This window comes from Scardinius erythrophthalmus, assembly GCF_964197995.2.
Source record: "Scardinius erythrophthalmus genome assembly, chromosome: 25".
In the NCBI taxonomy this organism is placed as follows: domain Eukaryota; kingdom Metazoa; phylum Chordata; class Actinopteri; order Cypriniformes; family Leuciscidae; genus Scardinius; species Scardinius erythrophthalmus.
This window is the reverse complement of record NC_138245.1, coordinates 11602196-11629980: the sequence shown is the minus strand read 5'-3', so window position 1 is coordinate 11629980 and position 27785 is coordinate 11602196. Positions and strand designations below refer to the sequence as shown.

The 27785-nt window shown below is 37.8% G+C and overlaps 2 protein-coding genes across 3 annotated transcripts; both read left to right on the top strand.

Annotated features, from left to right (window-relative positions):
* The first annotated feature begins 1131 nt into the window (after positions 1-1131).
* On the top strand, positions 1132-23368 carry sgta (small glutamine rich tetratricopeptide repeat co-chaperone alpha). Of its 2 annotated transcripts, none has more exons than XM_081357157.1 (12): positions 1132-1319; positions 1839-1984; positions 2076-2179; positions 2275-2362; positions 2442-2541; positions 3087-3191; positions 7773-7914; positions 8005-8067; positions 8146-8183; positions 16186-16332; positions 22225-22347; positions 22438-23368. In XM_081357157.1, exons 1-11 carry the CDS (start codon positions 1219-1221, stop codon positions 22334-22336), a joined length of 1146 nt encoding a protein of 381 aa, XP_081213283.1. In that variant the 5' UTR covers positions 1132-1218; the 3' UTR covers positions 22337-22347; positions 22438-23368. The 2 variants fall into 2 exon arrangements, with proteins under 2 accessions (XP_081213283.1, XP_081213282.1); XM_081357156.1 differs by having other exon boundaries at positions 2272-2362.
* Positions 23279-27785, top strand: LOC308685409 (zinc transporter ZIP3-like). The gene is made up of 3 exons (XM_081357158.1): positions 23279-23368; positions 23874-24197; positions 24745-27785. The coding sequence occupies exons 2-3, from the start codon at positions 23991-23993 to the stop codon at positions 25489-25491; spliced, it is 954 nt and encodes a 317-aa protein (XP_081213284.1). The 5' UTR covers positions 23279-23368; positions 23874-23990; the 3' UTR covers positions 25492-27785.

The window sequence follows — 27785 nt, the reverse complement described above, 5'->3', positions numbered from 1 at the left end:
TGATTTTACGCAATTAATCTGTTTTGCAGTTCCTGACACTGTTGTTTTCGGTTGCAAATTGCTGTTCTCAGGCTTGCAGTGCTTTTGGCCGTATTTGTCCGAAAAAAACGTGCCAAAAGTGTAAGCGCGGAAAAATGGAAGTCAGAAGAATACAGATCCTATTTATTTTGCGTTAGCAAGCTGCAGTTTCATAAACATGCATTACACTTACGAATAACAGTAAAATGCTGCAAATATTTTTTTTCTTACACTTGAAAGGCGATTTACACCTTTACAAATCTTCTCTTGCGCATGCAAATTTAATTTACGCTTGCAATATGTACACTTTCAAGTTGAAATCCTCCAATGTTTTTTATTTTTATTGATTATGTATCTGACAATAAGCAGACATAAAGTACAGAACATATAGAACTTCCACAGGAATGAAATTATAACTTTCACAAATCTTACCCTGCGCATGCGATTCTTTATGACATCATATTACCTTCATAGAAATACACCCCATAGTTTGCAACAGAGCCAGAGAGAACTCTATGGCTCTGGTTTGCAAGGGTTGAAGCAGAGCCCGTCTAAGGAGAGCCTGCCCACTCCCTATTAAGCCCTATTGTACCGAATTTTGGTTGTAGTACCACCAGAGTTCCACTGGGGGCGATCGCCATGAGTGCAAAATGAATGGGAGTCAATGGGGCTAGACAGCTAAATTTGTCTCTTTCACCCAATTGCCGTTGAGAAATCTCAGATCTGATTGTAGATTTAGCAAGTTCAACATGGGTTTTAGGTCGAAAGTTGAAGGAACGAGTACTTATGTCGTTTTGATTTCTTACAGGTTGAGTTGTTGTTGCCCATAACACGCTAGCATTCTGCTAATGACGTCAGCATTCTGACGTCATTGACATTTTGAAAGACTTTTTAAAGCAAATAAGTGACTCTAAAAAATCTAACACCCAGCAATGTGTAATTTCTTTGCATCTCCTTTCGAATACAACATTCAAATTACTAGACAAAAAATTATATCCTGAGAAAAGTGGATTTTGAGGGCTATACCACCATTGACCTCCATTCATTCTGCACTCGTCCTGTGGAATCAGAGTGGAACTGCCATATGATATTTATAGGAACTGCAACCAGTTCAGAAGCCGGAAGTGTAGTGAGAGTGAAACTTCTCGCCATATTAGACATTCTCTGGTTGAAGCATTCTCTGGTTGAAGATAACGTAACATGCGACGTCACGAGCGTTACGGAAGCCTTGCGGGCTCACACACATTAATCGTCATACTACTGGGTCTGGCTAAAGATCCTTCCTTGAGAATAGACAACTGGTGAGTTAAAGACGCATTCAAAATTATGCACAAACAAGTAATACCTTGAATAACATTAGGGTAAAACTCACAGGCATCTAGCTCGCTTTCGATCCCCATTAAATCCTCTTTTGTTTTGATTTTAAATCACATGAGCGTACTAAAGCTAATGCTAAAAGAATTAGCACACACGTTGTAAACCAATATAAACTGTTAGCATGAGCTAATAGCTATTGTGTGCTAGAATATTCCGTTTAGCACGTTCACATCAACGGTTACAGATCTGAAGCTAACAGTTAGTTAGTTTGTAAGTGTCTTACATTGGCTATTATTTATCATTTGAATCAAGAGTACTGAGGACGTTTAGTCAAAGGATTAAACATAGAAAATGAAATTTTAACTTGAATCTTGCAACATTAGAATGATCTCACAATCAACTAAACCTCCATCATTCTTGTCAAACTGATTTGCAAACAATTATCATACTTTCTGTCTATAATGTTGTATTCAGTAATTCTAACACTTAACTTTGTCTCTTAGGTTTGCTTCACAAATTTATTTGGTGAGGTTCAAGCCTCAAGACAGAATGGCAGACACAAAGCGTCTTGCTTTTTCCATTATCCAATTTCTCCATGATCAGCTGTCCTCTGGGGGACTGTCATCAGATGCTCAAGAAAGCTTAGAAGGTAAAACCTCAGTGCTAGAATCAGCGCTGGACAGTGGACACTTATGTTATTGGTTCATAATTAACATGTCCTAATTTGCCCGTTTATCTAGTTGCCATCCAGTGCCTGGAGACAGCATTTGGCATCTCTGTAGAGGACCAGAGCTTAGCAGTCAGTCAGTCTCTGCCAGAAGTATTTGCCTCAGCAACTAAACAGGTAAAAACTGTTCTTGGATGCCATCTAAACCATGTTGTTTTGAAATGTTTATTTATAGTGCTGAATGCACTCTCATTAATTGTTATATATAGCAGACTGGTGCAACACAAGATAAAACCAGTTCATCCAGTGATTTACCTTCAGAGGAGCAGTTAGCAGAGGCAGAGCATCTTAAAACAGACGGTAAGAACATAACACCTTTACCATTTCAGGGTGCTTCATGTGGTCTTCTCACTCAAAGTGTGCATGTATGTTCCTTCAGGTAACAATCAGATGAAGGTAGAGAACTTCAGTGCAGCCATTGAGTTCTATTCTAAAGCCATCCAGCTTAATCCTCAAAATGCTGTCTACTATTGCAACAGGTTTGCACAATTTCATTAAATATATATTTTTTTAATGCTGTAGTATTTTCATTATTTTACTGGGGTGTAACGATACACGTCATGATTTGTTTGTTCATTACACAATACTGATCTCACAATACAGTACTCTCACAATACTTTTTTTTTTTATTATTATTATTAAAGGGATAGTTTGGAGTAAAATCAACCTAGGATCCTTTGCACCATGACCTCGAGCCAAACTAGGCTAGGTTGATTTTACTCCAACCATCCCTTTAATTTAAATTATTACCTCTAAAACATGATAAATGGTTTAGCAGGCAACAGAATTGTTAGAAATCTATGCTTGCATATTACTACATGCAGTACATTTAAAAAGTTTTAAATATTGGTTTTATTAAATTAATTTTATTTTAATTATTATTAATAATAATAATAATAATAATAAAAAAACATGGAAATTCAAATGTGTGACCTGAGTTTACTGTATTTGCTGCTAAATTAATATTTGATAGTATTTATAACTTTTTTTATTGATTTTTTTTATTTTTATTATTACTTTCTAGAGCTGCGGCTTATAGCAAACTGGGGAACTATGCTGGAGCTGTTCAAGACTGTGAACGTGCCATTGGAATCGATCCAAACTACAGTAAAGCATATGGTCGGATGGGGTAATTTAAAAAAATATCCAGTTAAAATGTACAGCACAGTTTTTAAACTTTCAGAGAAATTATTTAAAGGGGCATTTCACCCATTTGAACATTGTTTTTTATTTAAAGTGGGTCATATATGTAGTCGAAATGTAAAAGAAATTTTGAATTTGGTGCCTTTGTGACCGAGAAAAGACAAAAAATAACTTCAGGACGCATTTGTATGAAAGACAACAACTCCCACAATGCACCACATTGCACAGCTCCGCAAGCCACTCCCACTAATCCAGAAAGCGCATATCTGCCTATAAGAGAAATCACTCTTCCGTCTACAAGGCTAGCTACCACCAGAGCTTGAAATTAATTTCACATTCACACAAAATGTCTAGTTAGTTGGCGAACTCATTAGTGCATTACTCCTCGTTTGTATTTCTTTCGAAAAGGTGAATTATTGCATGGTACCTGGATGTTCAGTCAGAACATATGCGGTGCGAAATTAGGAAACTAGTTCACAACACAAACGTCCGTGTCCTCGTCTGATTCAGAGATTTCGTCCAGGAGAAATTGTCATCGTTGAAATTCTTTGCCGCAGACGAACTCTATCTCTGTGTTCATAGCGGTTCGTAGTTGCATAGTGAGATCACCGGCGCCACCAGTCCGCCCTAACTCGAGCCAGGCCCAGTCCGGGCTCCTCGTCCGCGGCAGGCAGGGCTTCTGCCTCGGCTGCTCTTCGCTATAATGCGGCTTGTAAAGGTAGCCACAAACACCTGATTCAAGCATCAGACTTCCGAAATCCTCTTCCTCTAGTCTATATCATATTGAGCACTCTCCTCCGCTATTGTCATAACTTTACATCTGTCTCCACAGCGCCTGTTAGCTTAGCTTCAAACAAGATGGAGGATATTGCTTTCAGTTTCAGAGAGTAAAGTCCCACCCACTGATCTGTAATAGGTCTGTAGCGTGAGCGGGTCCCGCCCCCTGGGAGAGATGAGGAACGAGTGCTTGTAGTCTCAACAGAAATCCCCCCCTCTTACACTTCCTCCTACAATGACGCAAAATGACGATTTTTGCGTCATTGTAGGAGGAAGTGTAAGAGGTAAATAACAGATTTCTCCCGTATCAGGGGAAAATGAAAGAGTGTTGCACGACCATTCAATAGTATGACTGGGTTTCTAACAATGCAAAGCTTAATGCAAATGGGTGAAGTGTCCCTTTAAAGGGGCATTCCACCCATAGGAACATTGTTTTTTATTGAAAGTGGGTCATATATGTAGTCGAAATGTAAAATAAGTTTTGAATTTGGTGCCTTCGTGACCGAGGAAAGACAAAAAATAACTTCAGGACGCATTTGTATGAAAGACAACAACTCCCACAATGCACCACATTGCACAGCTCCGCAAGCCACTCCCACTAATCCAGAACAGCGCATATCAGCCTATAAGAGAAATCACTCTTCCGTCTACAAGGCTAGCTACCACCAGAGCTTGAAATTCATTTCACACAAAATGTCTAGTTAGTTGGCGAACTCATTAGTGCATTACTCCTCGTTTATATTTCTTTCAAAAAGGTGAATTATTGCATGGTACCGGGATGTTCAGTCAGAACATATGCGGTGCGAAACTAGGATAGTTCACAACACAAACGTCCGTGTCCTCGTCTGATTCAGAGATTTTGTCCAGGAGAAATTGTCATCGTTGAAATTCTTTGCCGCAGATGGACTCTATCTCTGTGTTCGTAGTTGCATCTTACAGTCTATGAGATGCATAGTGAGATCACTGGTGCCACCAGTCCGCCCTAACTCGAGCCAGTCCGGGCTCCTCGTCCGCGGTAGGCAGGTCTTCTGCCTCGGCTGCTCTTCGCTATAATGCGGCTTGTAAAGGTAGCCACAAACACCTGATTCAAGCATCAGACTTCCGAAATCATCTTCTTCTATATCATATTGAGTACTCTCCTCCGCTATTGTCATAACTGTACATCTGTCTCCACAGCGTCTGTTAGCTTAGCTTCAAACAAGATGGAGGATATTGCTTTCAGTTTCAGAGAGTAAAGTCCCACCCACTGATCTGTAATAGGTCTGTAGCGTGAGCGGGTCCCGCCCCCTGGGAAAGATGAGGAACTAGTGCTTGTAGTCTCAACAGAAATCCCCCCCTCTTACACTTCCTCCGACAATGACGCAAAATGACGATTTTTGCGTCATTGTGGGAGGAAGTGTAAGAGGTAAATAACGGATTTCTCCCGTCTCAGGGGAAAATGAGAGAGTGTTGCACGACCATTCAATAGTATGACTGGGTTTCTAACAATGCAAAGCTTAGTGCAAATGGGTGGAGTGTCCCTTTAATGCCAATAGACTAGACACGTGGCCGCCATTTTGGATTTCGGATCAGCGAGTGTGCGGTTAGACACTTCCGGTTTCGCATTACGCCCGGTGCAGGGAGCCAGAGAAAGATGAAATTTATCTTTTATAGTTGTTTATAGAATCAATTATCACTTAAAATACTACTAAGATCCATATTACTAGCCAATGGCAATTAAATGCACGGATGCATAATCAGATTAATGAATGAAATACAACTGTTCACGAACAGAAGATTGTATTTGATTCATATATGCATACGCAATGATAGTTATGCCTACTGTAAATATAGAGTTACAACTACGATTAGAGTTGTTTGCATAAAATGCACCGTGAACATTCACATGTTTGCCCTGTGATAGGCTACAATTTATCTCCATAAATACTATTTTCTCAATTCTGCATGCATTTTTACTTACATCAATTGCTCGATCAATATTATCATCACATATTTTACTTTTTTTACTGTAGGTACCACAAACAATTTAATATAGGTAAGTTTGTGTATATTTTACACGTAGTGCAATACTGTATGTGCTGCTTATAAACACCAGACAGATTATTATTATTATTTATGAAACAGATCTTTACTCATCTCACTTGCACAAAATAAATGCAGTAATAGAAAGCATATAAACGCACAGGTGAAATACACTGAAAATTATATGCATTTAAAAATTTGATCGGGTTGAAGTCATCCCTCCGGATCTTCTGCATCCACTCAGCCCGTACCGCAGCGTCAACGGGGAATGCATGAAAGCTGACTTCTCTGTTGTAACGTGACGAAATGGTACATACGGCACACGACAATGAAGTGCTGTGCTCATTATTTTTATTTTTTTAAATTCATGTGCCCTTGTAATATTTAATCAAATTAGAGTGCATGTTTTATCTCTTTGAATCAGCACCTGGAAGCAGAAAAGCATATACATTTCAAAATAAGAGTCCCAGTGTCAGGCTAGTTTACAACTAAAATATCCTGCATTCTGCATAAAATATTTTTCTTGTTATAATTGGTATTTTGGTTACAAAACAAACTGTATCTGCATTTAATTCAGTGTGGCTTCTCTCTGGGCCACACCATCACAGGATGGAAAGACTAAAAACATTAAATACATTCTGTTGGCGCATCTGTCATACTCTTGGCGCAATAGTATGTCATCTGTCTTTCTATACATCATTATTGTACCAGTGAAATCTAATATCACTCAACCTCTAATTCGGATGTATTAATATACCAATTTTAATACATAATGTATAAAACGTGTCTTGAGGGTATTTAAAACTTGCAGTTTGTGATTGAATTGGTTTGTTCTGAATGTTATTAATTTTATTTGTGCAGGTTTTAAAAAAGGTCTTAAAAAGCCTTAAATTAAAAAAAATCTGAAGATACCCTGATTTAAATTACTCCGATATTAAAGCGTAACTCTAGCCAAATTGCAACCTAGGGTCTTTTTGTTAATCTACCCGAGGCAAACTTTCGTTTAAAAGCATAATTAGAATGGAAACGCCACTTCTAAGTTTGACCGTATTTTCGTTTTCGGTCAAATTGCCTTTTGAATGGGAGTGCTATGGGCACGACTATGATAGCATCAAAATCGCTATTTTTAAAACACTAAGAAGGCTCGACACAACATGAAACTGAAATTTTGCTCGAAGTATCACCAGGGGCTCTACACATGAACTCGAGCATTGAGAACATTGTCTGTGTACGCAGAGTTTACTAAAAATAAAGGTTTTGAACAACTGTTGTTGTTTCCAGTCGCCGGCATTTTGACAGTCAAAAATAGTCGATCTCCGAATGCGAATGAACTGACTCTGAATTTTAGTATTGTTTCTTATATGAGGATCCTTTTTCAAATACAATGTCAATATTAATTTTCACTAACGACAAAACAACAAATTATCTGTGAATTTATATGGAACTAAGCTTTAGGAGCTTCCGAGCTTTCCATCTTTACTCTCCTCCCTGTTACATTGCATTCGGAGATCAACTTTTTTTGACTGACAAAATGCCGGCGGACGGAAACACTAACTGATAAAGTGAGTCGTGCAAAACCTTTAAAACCAAAATAAATTTTAAGAAAATACAATCTTAAAAGTGGCGTTTCCATTCTAATTATGCTTTTACACAAATGTTTGACTCGGGTAGATTAACAAAAATAGCCTAGGATGCAATTTGGCGAGAGTTACCCTTTAAGGGATGTTGATGTGGCATTTATTTTTCTTTTGTTTTACATAAAATCAAGGCTTGCTCTTGCAAGTTTGAACAAATACTCAGAGGCTGTGTGCTACTACAAGAAAGCACTGGAGCTGGACCCTGACAATGACACCTACAAAGTCAACCTGCAAATAGCAGAACAGAAGATGAAGGAAACGCAGTCCAGCCCAGTGAGTCAACAGAACCCCCCAGATAACAGGCAGTTTTTGTCACTTTGTGTAATATAGAGAATCTTAAGGTCATGTGTTTGTCTTTGATAGGCAGGGGGTTTGGGTGGAGTCGACCTGGCTGGTTTGCTGAGTAACCCTGGCTTCATGAACATGGCGAGTAGAAATATATCTAAAATGCTCATCATCAATGCTTACTTATGCTCATCTCTAACTCATTGTCACTCTCTTTAGGCATCTAATTTAATGAACAACCCACAAGTACAACAATTGTAAGTAGACAACTTAAAGCACATCATTTATTATACATCTAAGTGTAACTACACACTGCAGCCATGTCATCTGCAGCTTTAAATGCTAGAGCTCTTTAAAGTTCAGGTGGATTCTGATTTGGCTGTCAGTAGGCGCGTTCCCATTACAGATATGCGCAAAACTTTTGTGATTTTTTTTATTTATTTTTTTCCCAAATGTCGACAAAAAACTATTGCGAAATGACGGCGTTTCCATTAACCGATGTTATGCGACTAAAACTTAATTTTTTCTTCTCGCGATAAGTAAAATCATGCCAAAAAACATGGCAACGGACGTTTCCTAAGTTTCTGTACTGTATCCCAGCCACTGCACTAGCCATTATTATTAATCAAAGGAGATGTATGTGTGTTTTCCAAGCATTAATGGTAAGGAACGACCCTTATTATACTTGTGAGCGGCATATATGAGGTGTTTCTCCCTCATATCTGCTTCGAGGTCTTGATTGTGGCTAGGGCTGGGTATCGTTAAAAATCTTTTGATCCGGTGCCATTTTCGATACCTCAGTTTCGATACCGGTTCCTAACGATACTTTTTCCGATACCAATTTTATGAAATCCATTTTAACAAGATTACATAACACATTACCTCAGAAAATGTTGGTTTTATTTTTTCAGTTTGACTCATGCTCCTTAGCCAGTGCACAAAGGAACAAAAAAAGCACAAAGGAACAAAAAATGTTTTATAAAGAGCTCATGCTCACCAAAGCTGAATTTTTTTTATATATATAAAATACAGTAAAACTTGTAACATTGTGAAATAGTATTACAATTTAAAATTTATTCCTGTGATGTCAAAGCTGAATTTTCAAAATCATTACTTCAGTGTCACATGATCCTTCAGAAATATGAAAACAGTTTGCTGCTTAATATTTTGGAAATGATAGTTTTTTTTCATGATTCTTTGATGAATAAAAATGTCAAAAGAACAGCATTTATTTAAAAACTAAATATTTTGTAACATTACACATGTTTTAATGTCACTTTTGATAACTTTAATGCATCCTTACTGAAAAAAAAAATCTGACTAACCAACACATTTTTGAACGGCTGTGTACACTCATTAGGTTATTATTGCAATATAAACACTGTCAGAGTGATCAACAAGGTACCTCTTCATTTACCAGTCGAAGGCGAAGCATCTTTCTGCTATTATGTTTACTCCGTGGCCATGCACTGTCAAGGTCTTCATCATATTTGTCATGGTACCGGTCTTTGGAGCAATTATTTTACCGCAAATACTGCATCGCTCGCTGTTGGCATCGAGCCTGGAGAAATGTACCCACACTTTTGATCGACTTTTCCACATCTTTAAGGTATTATGAGTGTGTGCTCGCGTCTCATGAATATTTGCGCGGAGAGTTTGTGTGTGTGTGCGCTCGCGTCTCATTCGGTCTCATTGAGTATGTGCGCGAGTTTTGTGTGTGTGCTCGCGTCTCGTATGCGCGTGGAGAGTTTGTGCGTGCGCGTCTCACATGAGTATGTGTGCGGAGAGTTCCGCGCTTCTCGTGTGTGTAGTTACGCAAACTCTACACATGTATGTGCGTGAGCGACTTTGTGTGTCGTTGTGCATTTCATATGTATTTGTTTGAGCACTGACGTGACGTTGACGAGTTAACCCCTTAGGTAGCGAAATCTGATACCGAACAACATGTCATTTTTCGATACTCGATAGTATCGAGGCAATTCGATCGGTACCTAAAAAGTATCGAAACTCGGTACCCAGCCCTAATTGTGGCATTTATTTGAGGTTTAGAAACCATTATTTCTGTAGTTCTTTTCTCTTGTATGAATTTAATAAAGAACTCTGTCTCGTATTCTGTCCAAACACGTCATCTACGTCAGGTGACCTGTATATGCGCAAACACTGTTTCCATTGCAGTTTTGCATAATATTTCTTTTTCGAATTGCCTGAAAAACCACCTCATACGAGCGTATTTTTTTTTTTTTGCGATAAATGGGAGTTTTGCGAAATTGACGTGTGTCCATTGGGCGTATTTTCAATTCGCAATTTCAAATTGCACAATTTGAAGGGTAATGGAAACGCGGCTAGTGATTTTATGGTTCATTAGCTGGAAGAAATGTTCTGAAAGTGATTCCAATTATATTGTCTGTCATTAATAGTTGTGGTATGGGCTTCCCTATTCTCATATAGGGATGGGTATCGTTAAGTTTTTAACGGTATTACTACTCTTACCGATACTCCTTATCGATCCGGTACTTTAACGGTATTCTTATCGGTTCTTTTTGTTATATTAAAAAAAGGAAAAAAAAATATTTAGAACATAATTAATATTGCTTTATATTTTGAAATGTAAAATAAATATCTATAGCAAAAGAAAAAGCAATGCTTTAACAAAACAAATAAAACATGTAGGCTGTGTTATGCAGAAGGGTGCAGGCTTTTGTGTTTTATATATTTATATTAAGACATAGGACACCAAAAACAAAGTACAAACACATGGTCAAACAAAAAAAAAAGTATACAATAAAACAAATATACAAATTATATACCCAGTGCTTTAATTTCAGTAATGTCTGACATTACTGTTCAAGAGTAATATGGGCTAAAAAGACATCTAATAAAGTCAGATTTAAAATAACACTGCATAGTTTATCATAGATAGATTAAAGCTTATGAAAGCCAAAATTATTCATTCAAGAGCTGCGACTGATTTTCTCTTTGCCTTTTGTTGTTTGATTCACATTAATGGAGCAATCGTCAGCAGAATTATTAGACTGCTGCCTCTTTAAGACCAAATGCAGATCTAATCATTATTACGCCTCATATTTTCTCCCAACTATTTACGCCCATTTAAGACATAAGCTGTATTTAAGTGAATAAACGTTTTAAGTGAATCTCCAAGACGGCCATTTTGATATATTTTTGTGTATATTTGATCGTTTAGATCCGCACAAAGCCCAAAATATACGTTGCTTGTCTCGTTGCGGTGTGTTTCGGAGCGCGCGCCGCATTTGAAACAGCGTCTCTTGCTCAATTTTGGTACTTGCCTTTTATTATCAAACGCGTCCCGCAGTTTAGCAACAGTATAGACCACATTTTACAACAATCACCGATCGTGCAGATTCTGACATTACGTTTGGGTTTTAGGGAGAAATGACAGCGCACCGCTGTGAGGGGAAGTTGCGCTAAACAGAATGAATGCGGCTTTAGTTTTTAATGGTTAGGCTATACCTCAAATATCTTTTTTATAATCATTGGAAGCCACAATCTAAATCTAAAATAAAATTAGTTTAATATCAAAGATCTAAAGTGTAGCCTAACCGTTTGAATGTTTAGTTCTGTCCTCGTCACTCATTAAGCAGGGCTGTTGTGATGTGCGCGCCGTCGCTCCGCGTTAAAGATCTCTCTCTCTCTCTCTCTCTCTCTCTCTCTTTAGCAAAAATGCATCACAGTCAAATGGTTAAATATTATTATATATAGAAGTGGCTGGCGAGATTAAATTAGCAAGATAATCATTTCTTAATAGCAATAGCACTTTCTTAATTTCTCCAGTACCGACAGCAGAACCGATAACGTCCGAGCTTATCGATGCTTATCGATCCAGCGGTATTTCAAAATTCTGCACCGGGGCCCGTTTAATACCGGGTTTCGGTACCCATCCCTATTCTCATATAATTAAAACTATGGCTGGGCGATAAAACAATCTAGATATAAAAACAGCAATAGTTTGATAATGTTTATGTAGCAAAAGCGGAATGAAACAAGGCCGGGCCATTTATCTGTTCAGATCAAAGTTCAAATGGCAACGCAGCTTACTATAGTAGATGCATTTACTTCACGCGAATACTAAACAGCGCTGTGAGATTCATTGAGAAGCACTTGAATTCAGTGATGAACACCAATGTCTCTTGATTTAAACTAGTTTAAACGGCTGATAAGGACTACACGACATTCCTGTGGGCTTGCTGACATCACTAAGCCCAATATTTACATAAACCCCTCCTCTGGGAACACAATACATAAAGGGGGCGAGGCCATTTTATGTTGCTTTGGAGAAGAGTTGTTGTGGTAGTAGAGAGTCGTTGCCGCTATGCCGTCGAAACGCTGTTATTTTCACCCAGATTGCAGGTCCACTTTGTTCAGTCTTCCTAAGGACAGTTACAATTTATTTTTAACTCGGTCCCTCATAATTATAATCAAAGTGTCGCTCTCTATGCTGCACATTTTCCGGAGGAAAGCTTCCTCAATCTACACGAGTTCAATGCAGGATTTGCACAACGGCTTGTCCTGAAAGATCGAGTAAGTTAGTTCCAAATTTAAAAACAGAAGCTGTTGTTTACGACCAACAACCTGTAAGTATGATTTTTTCGTTGATGTGTTTTCCTGTAATAGTTCGTATTGTTAATTGTACGTTGTAGCGAGGAAGTAAACGAAGGAGAACGCTGTTCGTCTCCACAAACCAGTTTGTTAAATGCTAATTCATACTTATCCAACAAACACATACAAACTTGTGTTTAATATCACCAGCGCAGCGAACTTGGAATGTTCGTGGTTGTTGTCGTTTATGTGATCACTGTAAATTATTCTTTGATTATAGCTTTTGTGTATTGTTTATCTGCAGGCATGCTAAACATGGTTTGTGTTTGATTTTGCTACTGTTGTAAAGCCAATGTTTAAGCTGCGTTCACACTACACGCGCGGTCGCGACCGTTGGCGACTGGATGGGGCGTGTCTGGCGACGCGACAAAGTTGAGAAATGTTTAACTTTATGCAAATGAAGAGCGACTTTCGCGAGCGACAACCAATAGCAGTGAAGTCAGTGGAGCACACGTGATCCGTCACTCTTCAGTGCAGCGTCTGACCGAGGCAAGATGAATGAGAAGTTTATTTTAGCAGTCAGAAACTGTCCAATAATTTATGATATGTCTCTGTGTACATACAGTAGTGCTCGTCGTGCTGACTCTGAGGCCGAATGATTTCGTGAACTCAGAAAGACCAGTATTTGCCCATTTTCTGCAGTTAAATAGCCGCGATAGCACAGGGCACTCGCTGTTTCTCATTCATCTTTAATATTATGCATTTTATGTACTGATCCCATTTATATTTAGACTGATGTTAAGTTGTAGCGGCAGGAAAACAGATTTGTTGTCTACAACACGTAACATCCGTGAATGTCACTCACAAACATTACCTAGGCAACCAGAAGTGAGAACGCCCACTAACGACCTCATCGCCAGCCACTGGCGACATGCAGCGATAAAGTCGCTTGTAGTGTGAACGGGGCTTTAGTGTTCATATTGGGTTAATAGTTCTGGCGACAGATATTTAGCTACAATCGTTCTAAATATACAAAAGTAACAGTGTCATATATAACGATCACAATAGATCTGCAGTCTTAAAAAAAACATACCTTTCTGAAACGTCCTTTAACAGCCGTTCTTGAACATGTTCTGCTCGATCCTCTCCACTGACATTCTCTGGGTCTGATTCGGGCTCAAACTGGTAGCAGCTATGGCAATATTAACGCCGTTGTTTACTGAAGCACAAACTACCGGTAAGTGTAAGGGGCGTTTCTGAACAATGTGAACTTGGCGGTTAGCGAATCACAACACACTGGGCCAGCTAACCAATCTGAGCCCATTACGTATTTTTGAGGGCGGGGCTTCATAGAACCCGGAATCCATCCGACTGTTTTTACAAGGAGGGACAGAGCAGTGTAGAATAAAGGTTAAATATGTGAAAAATAATGCGAATTTTTAAAAACGAAGCATGAACACGTTACAGTGAACCTCACAAACACATTCAAGCCTTCGAAAAAAGGTGTTTTACCACCCCTTTAAGTAAGATCAGTGATGTTTAATTTTTGTTTTAAAAAAAAGTTAATTTAGTTCATATATATAGCCGCTCTGGAGTAAACCGTGATGTCATCGTCCAGCTCAGTTCTTGTATAATAGTGTCAATGCAGGCAGATCAATTTTATTGCTGAATATTAAATTAAATGTTCAATTTAATGTCCCCAACTAAGCAAGCCAAGCCATTGGCAACAAAGGTGGAGAAAGGTGACAGTGGCAAGGAACCAAACCTCCATCAGGAGGCAGAATGGAGATAAAAACCGTGGGAGAGCCAGTTCTCCACTGGCCAATGAACAAACAGTGTACGATTATGAATCAGGCAGCATTATAGGTCAGAAGTCAGGTTGATTTGGAACAATCAGAATATTATCCAGTTCCATCTGGTTGAAGACACAATCTCTGCTGACACTTCAGGGATGCGTTGTGGTCGTGTTTAGGTGCAGGTCTTCCATCTGATCTGGATACGGCCCGGATCCAGCTGACTGCATCATGCGTGGTGGTTGTGTCTAGGCTCAGGTCCACCATCTAAACTGGATATGGCCTGGATCCGGCTGATTACAGTAAACCTCAGAATAAGCAGAAAGACTAACATTAGCATAGATGCCATTCTTCTTATGATGTAACGAGTACATCGGGTGTTATAGGAAGTGTTCACGGTTCCGGCTGATCTAATTTATGCAGCCTAATAATCATTTAACTGATTTGAATAATAGGAATGTATGCCACAAATTCTATGTGTATGCCAGGTTAATGAGATGTTTTTAGTCTAGATTTAAACTGACTGAGTGTGTCTGCTTGCCGGACAATGTTAGGGAGACTGTTCCAGAGTTTAGGTGCTAAATAGGAAAAGGACCTACCGCCAGCAGTCGATTTTGATATTCTAGGTAGTATCAGCTGGCCAGAGTTTTGAGATTGCAATAGACGTGAAGGACTATAATGCGTTAAGAGCTCGCTCAAGTACTGGGGAGCTAAACCATTTAGTACTTTGTAAGTAATCAGCAATATTTTAAAATGTATATGATGTTTAATAGCATATACCAAATTTATTTAGGCTACTGTTTTTAATACAGATACCATAGAAACCATATAGTTATATTTTACCATGATATTGAGGTTATTTATTTTGTTAAGAAAAAATGACTGGGAAACTGTAAAGAATTTAAAAACGTGATGTGTTTGTCATGTTCTGTCTAAAGAGTAGTTTAAAACCACATTTGACGGTCTAGTTTCTACAACTTTCACTTAGGAGCTAAAATCTGCCTTAAAACTGGACAGAAATAAAGATTTTGCATGTATCGTGATAATTATTTTGATATCGTCTGATTATGAAAAATGTTATTGTGATAATTCTTTTGGTCATATCGCCCAGCCCAAATGGACTACTTGCACTGAGCTTCGTGATATACTTCTGTTTTGAAATAGCACATCTTACTTCTTTCTGGCTATGTATATTTTCAATGTACTGTAGTCATCGAGTTGACTAAACGCCACCTAAAATGAGTGTCTGCAAGAAGATTTAAAAATCTGGAAATTTTCATAGAGAAGAGATATTTTGATGATTGCTGTGTACATATTCCGTTGAGTTTGGAAAATTCTGAAGTTTTAATCCAACCAAGCTGATCTGAGAAAGCAGTGGTTGTTAAACACATGTGATTGTTTCACCACAGGGTGTCAGTGCTCGTCTGAACTATTGACCGCGATGCTGAAATGTGAGACCTGATGAATAAGATCAGAACGAACATTTATGTATTTGAATTAAATATTTTAATCACTATTCACTATTTTTCATTGTCAGTTATTTTACTGTATGTAATTTATATGTTTATGCCCAAAATCCTTAATTAATATTCAAAGTAGTTGACTGTCATTCTCCTCTACGCTGTGTGCGTTACTGTTTAAGATAAATTAAATATTTATCATTTCAGCAGGCTCAAGATAATTCATGTTAACGCAGAAAACATGTTTCAGATCTTTTCAAAAACCTTTTTCAGATATTAATAAAGTGTGTATATGTCAAGCAATTTAACAACCTTTTCTTTTTAAGAATGGCCTTTTTCTTCTATATAATGTCTGGACAGTTGTACCAACCTAACATTGACATTAATTTGTCATTTGCAGAAATATTTCAGCTGTTTCTTTGCCTGTGTAGGATGTCAGGTATGATGTCTGGGGCTTACGGTCCTATAGGTGGTGCCACCTCGCCAGGAGCAGCAGCAGCAGCAGCTGCAACAGCAACAACAACAACAACAACAACAACAGCAACAACTGGTGGTGACCTCTCCAGCCTCATACAGGCGTAAGTTTTAACACCACTATCTTGCTATTTTCATAGTAGAGCTGCACGATTAATCATTGAAAGATTGCAATCTCAATTCAAAAACTCGTGCAATCTTATTCCTGAATGACAGCGATTTGGCTGTCTGTCGATCAAAGGGAACATTCAAATCTGTGTTTGCGCTGGCCGTTCACTCAGAGAGAGTAGTTGTCAATGTATAGGTATGAGACAGCTTCACAACCAGTCTTCTCAATCATACGGTATCATTGTTTCTGTGTTAAAATAATTACAATGATCACAGAAATGCTGGTATAAGTTTATAGTTTGGATATAAACACTGATGTCTAAAATAGCGATCAAAATCACCTTTTGAAAGAAAGTTGAGGCTTCAAATAAAGATTTCAATACTTTCAATCTTTCCACCAGTAGGTGATGACAAGTGATTTAAAAAACGTATAAAATTATTTATATATATATATATATATATATTAGGGCTGTCAATCGATTAAAATTTTTAATCGCGATTAATCGCATGGTTGTCATGAGTTAACTCGCGATTAATCGCATTTAATCGCACATTTTTTATTTGTTCTAAATATACCTTAAATTAATACTTTTCAAGTTTGTAATACTCTAATCAACGTGGGCATTGATAAATATAGATGCTTTATGCAAATGTATGTTTATTATTGAAACCATAGTCAATATAGCATGAAGACGAGACATGTTTCAAAGGTCATAGATGTTTTTCAAAGAACTTGTTCATGTCTATTAGACACATGTAGAAAGAAAAAAGAAATACCAGGTTCCCATTACTTCTCTTTCTTTGCACTGAGCAATTTACTAACACAAACATGTTTAGATTTTTGCATGACAGGGCAGCTCTTCTGAAAATGCAAAAATGTACATTTAGCATTTATTATTACATTGTAGTTTGTCTCTCTCTGTTCCCATTTTGATGAAGCTAAATTCTCAATACATTCTCAATAAAACGTATATTTTACTGTTTCTGTTGTCAAACAACGGAATGAATTTGAAATGGTGACTGAAACGCGACCAAATAAACATAACCAGCTCTCCCTTCCAAGACGTTAATCTGCACAAAAATTCTGATAATCGAGCCGTCGTCTGGTGAAATCAAATACACATAAGCTAAAGACAATATCCGTGCTCTGATTTCGGCTATAATTGTAAAATTAGAGAAGCAACATAATATCTGTGTTTAACTGAATTAAAGCGCTGCTCCTCCGCGTGAGACGCAGAGAGAGAGAGAGAGAGAGAGCGAGAGAGAGAGAGAGAGGCGCGCGCGCATGCTGGGAGAGCAGTACCGGCGGTACCGGTATATTCTCAGAAACTAAATAAGGTTTGGGCGCTTTGTTGAAGGGAAAAAAAATCGCTAAAGGGGTCTGCAATGTGGCTAAGTTGCCAACACTGTGTATCTGCATTTCTCCAACTAGGTTTTGGGCCACGGGTCAAACAGAAAATACGCGCTGCGTTAATCGTCCGTTAAAAAAATTAGTGCCGTTAATATGATTTTGCGTTAACGCGTTATTAACGCGCTAAATTTGACAGCCCTAATATATATATATATATATATATATATATATATATATTAGGGATGGCCCGATACCGATACTGGCATCGGGGATCGGGCCGATACTGTCATCATATACTCATAAAAATTCGCCGATACCACGTACATTTTGCGAGCACATCCCTTTAAACAGACATCAGTGGAAAGTTTGTTCAGTCGGATGTCAATGGCAAAGAAAATAAAACGAGGCATGTAGCTTATTATTAACGTTAACTGACGAGAGAGAGAGAGTGAGCGAGCGCACTTCTGTTGAATGCTCTTGATTGCTGATCGTTCACTCAGCACGTTATTTGGATGAATACTAAATCGTATATGTAAGTAAAGTAAAACATGAACTGTTACCTGATTTAAGTATAACGAGTGGTTCCCTACATTATTACAGGACGTGTGCAGGTCAAGAAGTTATATATATATATATATACATATATATATATATATATATATATATATATAGATATATAGTACTGTGCAAAAGTCTTAGCCCCCCCCCCCCCCCATCTTTTGCTGAGATTTCAGTATGCACAAGGAATCTGACAACAACCGGTATGATCTGATCTCACCATCATCGAGTCCGTCTGTGATTACATGAAGAAACAGAAATAACTGAGACAGACTAAATCCAGAAGAACTGCGGGAATGTCTCCAAGATGCTTGAAGAAACCTTCCTGCAAAGCTACCTGAAAAACTATGCGCAAGTTTACCTGGACAAAAGCCGTTTTAAACGCAAAGTGTCGTTACGCCAAATGTGACCCTGGACTACAAAACCAGTCTTATGGGTAATTTTATTAAAATTGAGATTTATACATCATCTGAAAGCTGAATACTACATACATAAAATATACTACAATGGAACATAATCTTTCCATTGATGTATGGTTTGTTAGGATAGGACAATATTTGGCTGAGATAAAACTATTTGAAAATCTGGAATCTGAGGGTGCAGAAAAATCGAAACATTGAGAAAATTTCCATTTCTATTGGCGATTGTGCTGCATCCACTCACAAAAATCTTTTTTTATATATATATTTAAGGTGGGAAATTTACAAAATATCTTCTTGGAACATGATCTTTACTTAATATCCTAATGATTTTTGGCATAAAAGAAAAATTGATAATTTTGAGCCATACAATGTTTAGTTGGCTATTGCCACAAATATACCCGTGCGACTTAAGACTGGTTTTGTGATCCAGGGTCACATTGATTTGAAATAGAAGTTAAATCATAAATAAATTCAATTTGTGATTTTATTTTTGAAAGCATTCTCACTTTACAGCATTTTAACACAAGTGCCAGTACTTTTCACAGTACTGTAGCTTTGCTGGAAGGTTTCGTCAAGCATCTTGGAGACGTTCCCACAGTTCTTCTGGATTTAGTTTGTCTCAGTTTTTTCTGTTTCTTCATGTAATCACACACAGACTCGATGATGGTGAGATCAGATCATCCTGGCTGTTGTCAGATTCCTTGTGCATACTGAAATCTCTCTGGATTATTACAATTAATGGCAAAAAGAATGTTTGGAAATGTAAACTAATATTTCTAGGGCTGTCAACTTTAGTCGTTTAGTCGACTAATCGGTCGATGCCGTCTTGGTCGACTGACATTCTCATTGGTCGACCAGTTGCATAATTTTTTTTTTTTTTTTTTTCACTAATAAAGAAATTTTCATTGAATTACTCCTTGATATTTATTCCTTTATAAGCAGTTATATATTACTGTATTCTAAATATAATTAGCCTATGTTTTATCCCCAACTTTAAATTTAATTTAGGCTATTTTGTAACAGCGCGACAGTTTAGCGCACCACGTAGAACACTCGGGAACCACACCTGTGGCTGGCTGCACTGCTGCTTCACGCTCAGTAAGGAATATAGGTAGTTTTGCTGTATTCATTCAGTTAGAACGCTACTTATTTTGGCTTTAGTCGACGAAATGTCCAAGAAATCAAAATTTTACAAAAAAAGACGACAACACTGTGGAGTGCAAGCTATGTGGCCTAAAGCTAACGTACCATAGCTCAACGACCAATGTGACCTATCACCTAAAAACGATAAGTGAGATATACATGTGTCAGACAGCTTGCTATGTCTAATGTCTAAAAGTTTATATATTTTATTGGTTATGTAATGTAACAAAACGAAAAAATAAACCTATAGGCCTTCTATACAGCCTATTATTTTTAGGATTGTTTTTTAGGCTATGTGGGTTTTTTGTGTGTTTGTTTTAAAACGCTTAGATCGGCTGGACAAAAGTTAACCCATAGCTTTGAAAGTAAAGAAGAATATACAGCCTGTATAAACGAGAGCTTTTGTTAGGATTTTTCATTATTTGGCAGTTTTAGCAGTTATTTTTTGTAGCGTGTGGTGTGGTCAGGTGTGCGATTGTGACTGTCACTATAGACCTAGGACAGAGCTCCTCACTTTGCAGTTAAAAAAATGTACAGGTACAATATGTAAGAATTTTGCATTAATATATCCCATAATCTCAAGGCCAGTGTTATATATTTTGTTAAGTTGATTACTTACAATATCCCAAATATTTCCAACTATTTTTAAATCGTGAGAAAATTGCGATTTTAACCAAGGAAACGGGGCGTTAGAGCAGGGGGGAGCTGGTAGTCGCCAGGCGAATTGGGTCATATCCGCGTTACCCTCGGTTTCCGCTCGTGGACAAATGCGGAAGTTGTAGTTGTAGCGTCTATCAAGCAACAAACGTTAGCTTGTTTCGTACTGTCGTTATGGAACACAATTATTCTTTACTGATTGCAGTTGGTTCTGTCGACAAAGCATGCTTAATTTTATATTTTCTAAATGTAGAATTCGGTAATAGTTATGTTTATGTAAGGGAAGTATTATTGCTTTAGATTTGTGTTTAGTTTATTGACATTGTTTATCACGTCTGGTGTTTATGGCCATGTAAATAAATATAGCATGTGTTATACATAAAGATTAATCAGTATTTTGGCAAATGATGTGGGTATGTTCGAATGTACTTTTACAACAATTGTTTAGAACACGTAAAACTGCGCCGCGTTATCACAACAATGAATTCGACAAACAGTAACATCTATGATAACCAATTTAGTATTAAACCTTACTTTTCTTGCGGTTAATTCAGTTTAATGAAATAAAAGTGTGATGAGGTTCAAGAGTCAGGAAGGAAGAAGACAGGGGTCGGCGTGACTGGGACTCGTACTTTATTAAAATAAAGCAAAACAAACAAAAGTCATGCACAACGCGTATTCACTGTGGCAACCGCGACGGCACAAAACAGTTCAAAAATGAGAACTCGGATCCACCGGTTTTCTTTCTCTGCGTCCAATTTTCTCTTCAGTCTCTCGTTCCAGCGCGCGGCTTATAAGCGGTCTCTCCACGCGGATCACAGCAATAAGACACAGGTGTTCGTCATTTGCACTTGACCTACTTGCGTCCCGCTCGTCTCTTCTCTCTCCCATTACAGACCGCGCTTAACCACGCCCCCCTCGCCACAAAAAGCATGTCATTATAAAAATAGAACTTAGCCTCATCCATGAACATGATTTTTCGATTCCCGTCTGACTGATTTACATCATAGACTGTAAAAAAATATTTACATCCACGGTGGAGTTTAAAACGACAGTTCCCATCATTCCACGCTCCTTCACATCGTCATCAAGCTACGCCGTTGTTGTTGTTTGGAATGTAGCGCCCTCTAGCGGCAAAAAAATTCTTGCATATTGTACCTTTAATTTTCAACGAATTGTATTATTATTATAGTTTTATGTATTATTGTTGTTTTTTCGTTGTTCTTTTATAAATGCTGACAATTGTCTAATAAATGTTCAATCAAAATGCAAAACATCGCGTCTTTTTTTTTTCCTTTTAGTCGACTGATCGTTGCACAGGACAGGACTTTGGTCGACTAAGCATTTCTTTGGTTGACTACAGCCCTAGATATTTCCTACTGACACACTACAGCAAAAGATATAAATATCTAAAAGATATAAGCTCGGGGTATTAACATGCCTAAGACTTTTGCACAGTTTTATGTTTTATATATATATTTATTTCTATTTCAACTGTGTTTTATATATTTATATTAATTTTTAAATGGACTGTAGCAATTAGCGTTTTGTCAGAACCTCTAGTAAATTACATGTTATTGTGTTTTGTTTCCTATTCAGAATTGTGATTTCTATTTAAAAAAAGTAAATAAAATCGTAATTCTCAATTTATCCAGAATCGTGCAGCTCTATTTCATATTTTACTGTTATACTTCCTAACTAAAAGTTCACAGTTATATTCAGTGGGGCTGACCTGGAGATTTTCTTTCATGTGATAGTGGTCAGCAATTTGCACAGCAAATGCAGCAGCAGAACCCTGAGCTTATCGAGCAGCTGAGGAGTCAAATGCGCAGTCGACCTCCCAGTAGTGCAGGCAATGATGAACCCTGACACACTCCATGGTACCACACATCACTTAATATTCAAACAACAGCTTATTATATACAGTATATCTGTTCAGAACTTAACATCACTTCTTTTATTTTGCGCAGAATTCAACTCATGACCTGGTGGACCTGTGGAAGATAGGCTACTACTTTTATTTTTTAAGATATACCTTGTTCCTACAACTCCAGGGACAAGACCAAGTTTATTCATCTATAAATACTGCATGTGTTCCCACTGCCCCACATTGCCCTCTGTTGGGAGCAGTCATCAGTGCACAATGTGCTCATCGTATTTGGGCACTGGACTCAAAGAAATGTTTGATCAAATGAAATATCACACTGGGTTAACACTATATTCCCAAGTAATAATCCTTTTTGTGATTGTAATGAATTGCTGCAACATGGACATTATGCAGTTTTGCTGTGTTAACACCTCAGTGATTCATCTGTCCTATGACAAGTCTCTGTCTGAACTGAAAGGGGTTGGCAAGGAACATGTGCAATTTCAACATGGACAATTAAATGTCAGATTTAAAATAAGACTTGTTTTTGCAGCTGAAGCTTTGTTTCATAACTGCTTGTCATTTTTGCAACCAATGAGATTTGTTAAGTTAAAATCACCTTTACTTAACATATACTTGACTAATTTGTTCTGGTCTGTTTTGAATTAAAGAAAAAATAATGTTTTTGTCCATTTTGGAGAACTTAGATTTGTGTGATGGTGTATTTAGAAGAACTTGCCATTTGAAAGATCACGGTCTCAAAAACCTAGCGAGCTGCTTACAGACATACTTTTTGTGCCATTATAGAAACGTTTATAATATTCAAGCAGTCTTTGCACCCTTAGCGGTAGCAAAATATTAAAAATTAGAATTTAAAATGGGGGGGGCGTTTTAAACGCGCTTATGTTGCCTTGCCCTGTAAAAAATTGCTTGCAACGCGTACTACTAGCTAGGCAGTTAAAATAGGTTTTGAGACTCAGCCTCTGAACAGGCGCTTCAGCGTTCAGCAGCAGGAAGTATCGGAACAAAAACTGGTAAAAAAACAAACAAAAAAACGTTTCGTTTCATGCATACGTGAAGTATTTGCTTGCTTTTCACTGTTCGATGAAGTCGATTTAAATCTAGTAATACGGAATGAATAAATATGTATGTGCGTGCAGTGTTTAACTAGCACTAAGCATTTGAACTTTAAACGACCCCAGTTCACTAATATAAATTCGTAAAACAAAAGGATGGCACATCTTAATGTGGTACTTTGTCGTTAACATGTTTGTTTAATACAGGCACCACATAAAGGGCTTGTTTTTCTACTTCGATAGCTAGTAGCTCGTCAGAGTTAGCATGCTAATGTGTAGGCTATGTGGACATCGGCAGTCACCTTATAAACAATAGCAATGGTTGTCAGGTGTAAATTAATCTACTATACATGCCTGATAACTGTTGTCGCGCTAATACTGGTTTGAAATTGCTTAAATTATGTTTCCCATTGATTAAGATATTTGTGAAACTATGGACTGACGTTTGTAAAATTTCTTTTAGGGATGTTGTCCAAAACCTGACCTCAGGGTGCCTAGAAAGAAGAGTGGATTTGGGTTCTTCGGTGTTTGTTTTACGTACATAGCTTGCTGTAGTGGGATCGCAGTCCACCTCCTTAGCATGGACTTAGCTGTAGCTAAAATCATCTGCCTGCTTGGGGTGTTTGCCCTCATGTTGGGGGGCATCCTTATTCCTGTGAGGGTGATGCAGATGGACTATGATAAAGTCACGAGGTACAGAAGAGTAGTTGCTTTAAGCAACTCTTTTGGAGGAGGTGTTTTTCTGGCCACCTGCTTCAATGCCCTTCTACCTGCAGTTAGAGAAAAGGTATGTTATCCAGCGTGATTTTAGTTCTTAAAGTAACAGTCAACTCTGACTGTTAATAAAAATAAAAATAAAAAAATGAATCACCTCAGGTTGTTTTCAAAGACGTAGTTTTTTTCAGTGGAACACAAAAGGAAGCATTTTCAAAAATTCATATAAATTCACAATTTATGGGGCTTCAAGTTTAAAAGGATGTAAAAGTGCCATAAAAGCAGTTTATATGACAATATGTGTGAGAACTTATTACACTTCTATGGTGCCTTTGCAAAAAGCTTGTAAGCTTCAGTCCCCATTAATTGTAAATGAGCAGATACATTTTAACAATTTTCCTTTCATGTTCCACAGAATAAATTAAATCATGATGTTGAAACAACATGAGGGTGAGTAGTGGGGGAGGGGGGGCTGGTAGGTAAACTATCTCTTCAAGACCCTTAAGAATTGTATTTATCTGTTATGTTACCAAAGTTAGTTGTAAAAACAGAATTATCATCACTGGATATAAGGAATCAAATTACTGTTTGTGCATGTTACCTTGCTTTTTTTCTTTTAGATCGAGGACATTTTGAAAGAAAAAGAGGTAAAGTCCACCAGTCAGTACCCGCTGGCAGAGACCATGATGATGCTTGGATTTCTCCTCACAGTATTTGTGGAACAGACTGTGCTTACTTTCCGCAAGGAGAAGCCCTCGTTTATCAACCTGGAGACATTTAATGCTGGTGGCTCAGAAGTGGGGAGCGACTCAGAGTATGATGCTCCATTCATTGCTCCCGCTCAGGTTGCAGCCAGAACCCAGCAGCACCATTCCCATCACCATGGACACTTCAATCCTTCTGAGCTGAAACGTGCTGGGCCGTTGAGATTAGCTAGCTTGGTGCTAGCACTGTCCGCTCACTCTATCTTTGAGGGTCTTGCTTTGGGTCTTCAGGAAGATGGGGCTAAGCTTGGAAGCCTCTTCATTGGTGTGGCCATGCACGAGACGCTAGCATCTGTGGCACTGGGGGTTAGTGTAGCCAAGGCAGGAGTCCCCTTACGAGATGCCTGTAAACTGGGCATAACAGTAAGCCTAATGATTCCTCTGGGCATCGGGATTGGCATGGGTATTGAGACGGTCCAGCACTTAGCAGAAAGTATTATATCTGTAGTGCTCCAGGGCCTAGCAGCCGGCACATTCCTCTTCGTTACGTTCTTTGAGATCCTCTCACAAGAGCTTGCGGATAAACACGACAGGCTACTGAAGGTGCTGTTTCTTACACTGGGCTATGTTGTACTAGCAGGGCTTGTCTTTATCAAATGGTAAAAAAAAAAAATTCTAAAACATATTTTGGAAAAACTGCTTTAGAGCCTCTTTATTATCATTTAAACAATTTGGTACTATACGGTTATCTGGACCACACGTGACCACAACCGCTCTTGGTTGGTCGTAACCCCAGTGACGGGTAGGTTTAGGGGCGGGGTTGGGGTAGGTCATCACATGTGGTCCGGATAACCGCATAGTACCAAAAATTTATATTATTTTATGAGATTAAAATGCCTTTTGATAAACATCCTATTATTTAATGGAATTTGTGCATGTTGATTCTGAATGACTACTGTATAATCTTCTGTTTGAAATTCATGTCAAGAGAGAATACCCAATGATGCAACTCCTGTCATTTTTTTCTACCCATCCTTTAAGTAAATATCATAGTGTATGTTTTGTTAATTTAATATTTACCAATATTACAATGACTGCATGAATATTACTGTTTTGATTTGTTGAAGGATTTGCTTTCAGATACTATTAGTTGAATGAAAATGTAATGGGATGTTCACAATGACAGCGAAGAGACTGGAATCCAGTAAATGTTTTAGCAAGAACTTTGTGTTGAATTTGGTCAGATTTGTTTACAACAAATTCTGTATAGACCTTATGTAGCCCCGCCCATTTTCAGCGCTGTCTTTTGACTTCCGGTTTTATTTTCACAGCGATCTTGCGTATTTATGAATGAATGGCTCGTTTTAAAATCCCGGTCTACTGACATTTGTTAAGACATCTGGTTTAAACATTACAATCCTCATGATAACTTTCGTTAACTTTATATTAAGTAAATCCACTTCAAAAGCTAATTACTCTTGGACAGCAATGCCATAGAAATATATAGAGCGACTGCAAAAACGGAAGTTCAAAGACAATATTCTAAAGATGGCGGCGCCCTTGTTTCTCTGGTGCATAAGGTCTATAGCTGACTGCACATAATACGGTCAAATTGCCAAAAGTCTGAGTCACTTGTCAGAACAGCTTTTCTGGGGGAAAACAAATATACATATGTTGCAAATCTGAGATACTACATTAAGAACATGCAGAAAAAGGTCTGTAGCCTTTCCCTTTCTGTGCTCTTTTACAATTATCAGTGATATTTAGTATTTCAGTGTTGCAAACTCCTTTTTGAAAAGCATACAGAATTGTATCTATTATTAATTTTTGATAAAGGAAAATAATTCTCATAGTTGTGTATTTATTTTTAAACCAAACTCATTTCTGATTCTCTTATTTACTGCCTGAGTAGTTGCTTTGTTATTGCCTAGTTGAAAGTGTTCTTAGATCACTGTGTAACCAGTCAGTTCTTAAGTGTTACAATGCCACAATCTGACATCTGACCTATCAGACCTATTAGCACTGAGGGTGTGTCTCAATCTGCTCCTTAATTAAGTAGTTAAGTGCACTCATCAGGGAGTTGGCCATTTTAAGGAATGCCTCAATAGCAAAATCCTTCAAGTGCACTGAAACGTTCTCTGCCTAAAAAGTCCCACAATGCACCGTGAAAACCAGGGAGCACAGATGCTCGCTATGTTCCCTTAAAGGGATAGTTCACCCAAAAATGAAAATTCTGTCGTCATTTACTCTCCCTCAAGTTGTTCCAAACCTGTATGATTTCCTTTCTTCTGCTAAACACAAAAGAAGATATTTTAAAGAAGGTTGGTAATTAAACAGTTGCTGGTCCCCATTGACATCCATAGTATTTTTTTTTCCTACTATGGAAGTCAATGGGGTCCATCAGTCGTTTGGTTACCGACTTTCTTCAAAATATCTTCTTTTGTGTTCAGCAGAAGAAAGAAAGTCATACAGGTTTGAAACAACTTGAGGGAGAGTAAATGATGAACTCACTAAATGACACGATTTATGTTTTTAAAATACAAACCATTATATTTCAGCATAAACATACATCGCTAGATGAACATCTAGCTAACATTTATAATTTATTTACAGCTGAAATGTTGCACGTATATGTAACAAGCAAAGAAGCCTATTTATCACAATGTACATATAACAAATAACATTTTAAAAAAATGTTGTACAATTAGCCCCCCCCCCCCCCAAAAAAAAAAAGGGGGTTACAGTATGCAGTGGAGGGATATATTCAAAATATAAAAATACGCAATGAAGGAGACACGACTACTATCTACGTCTCTTTCGAGGCTAATGCTTACCGGTGTTCATACACATCATTTGTGATATGACAAAACAAGTGTTTAAAAGCATTGAAAGACACTGTTGTGTTTTTGTGTGAAAGAAAAAACTGTCTCTGAAAATAAAAGTGCTGTCAGCAATAA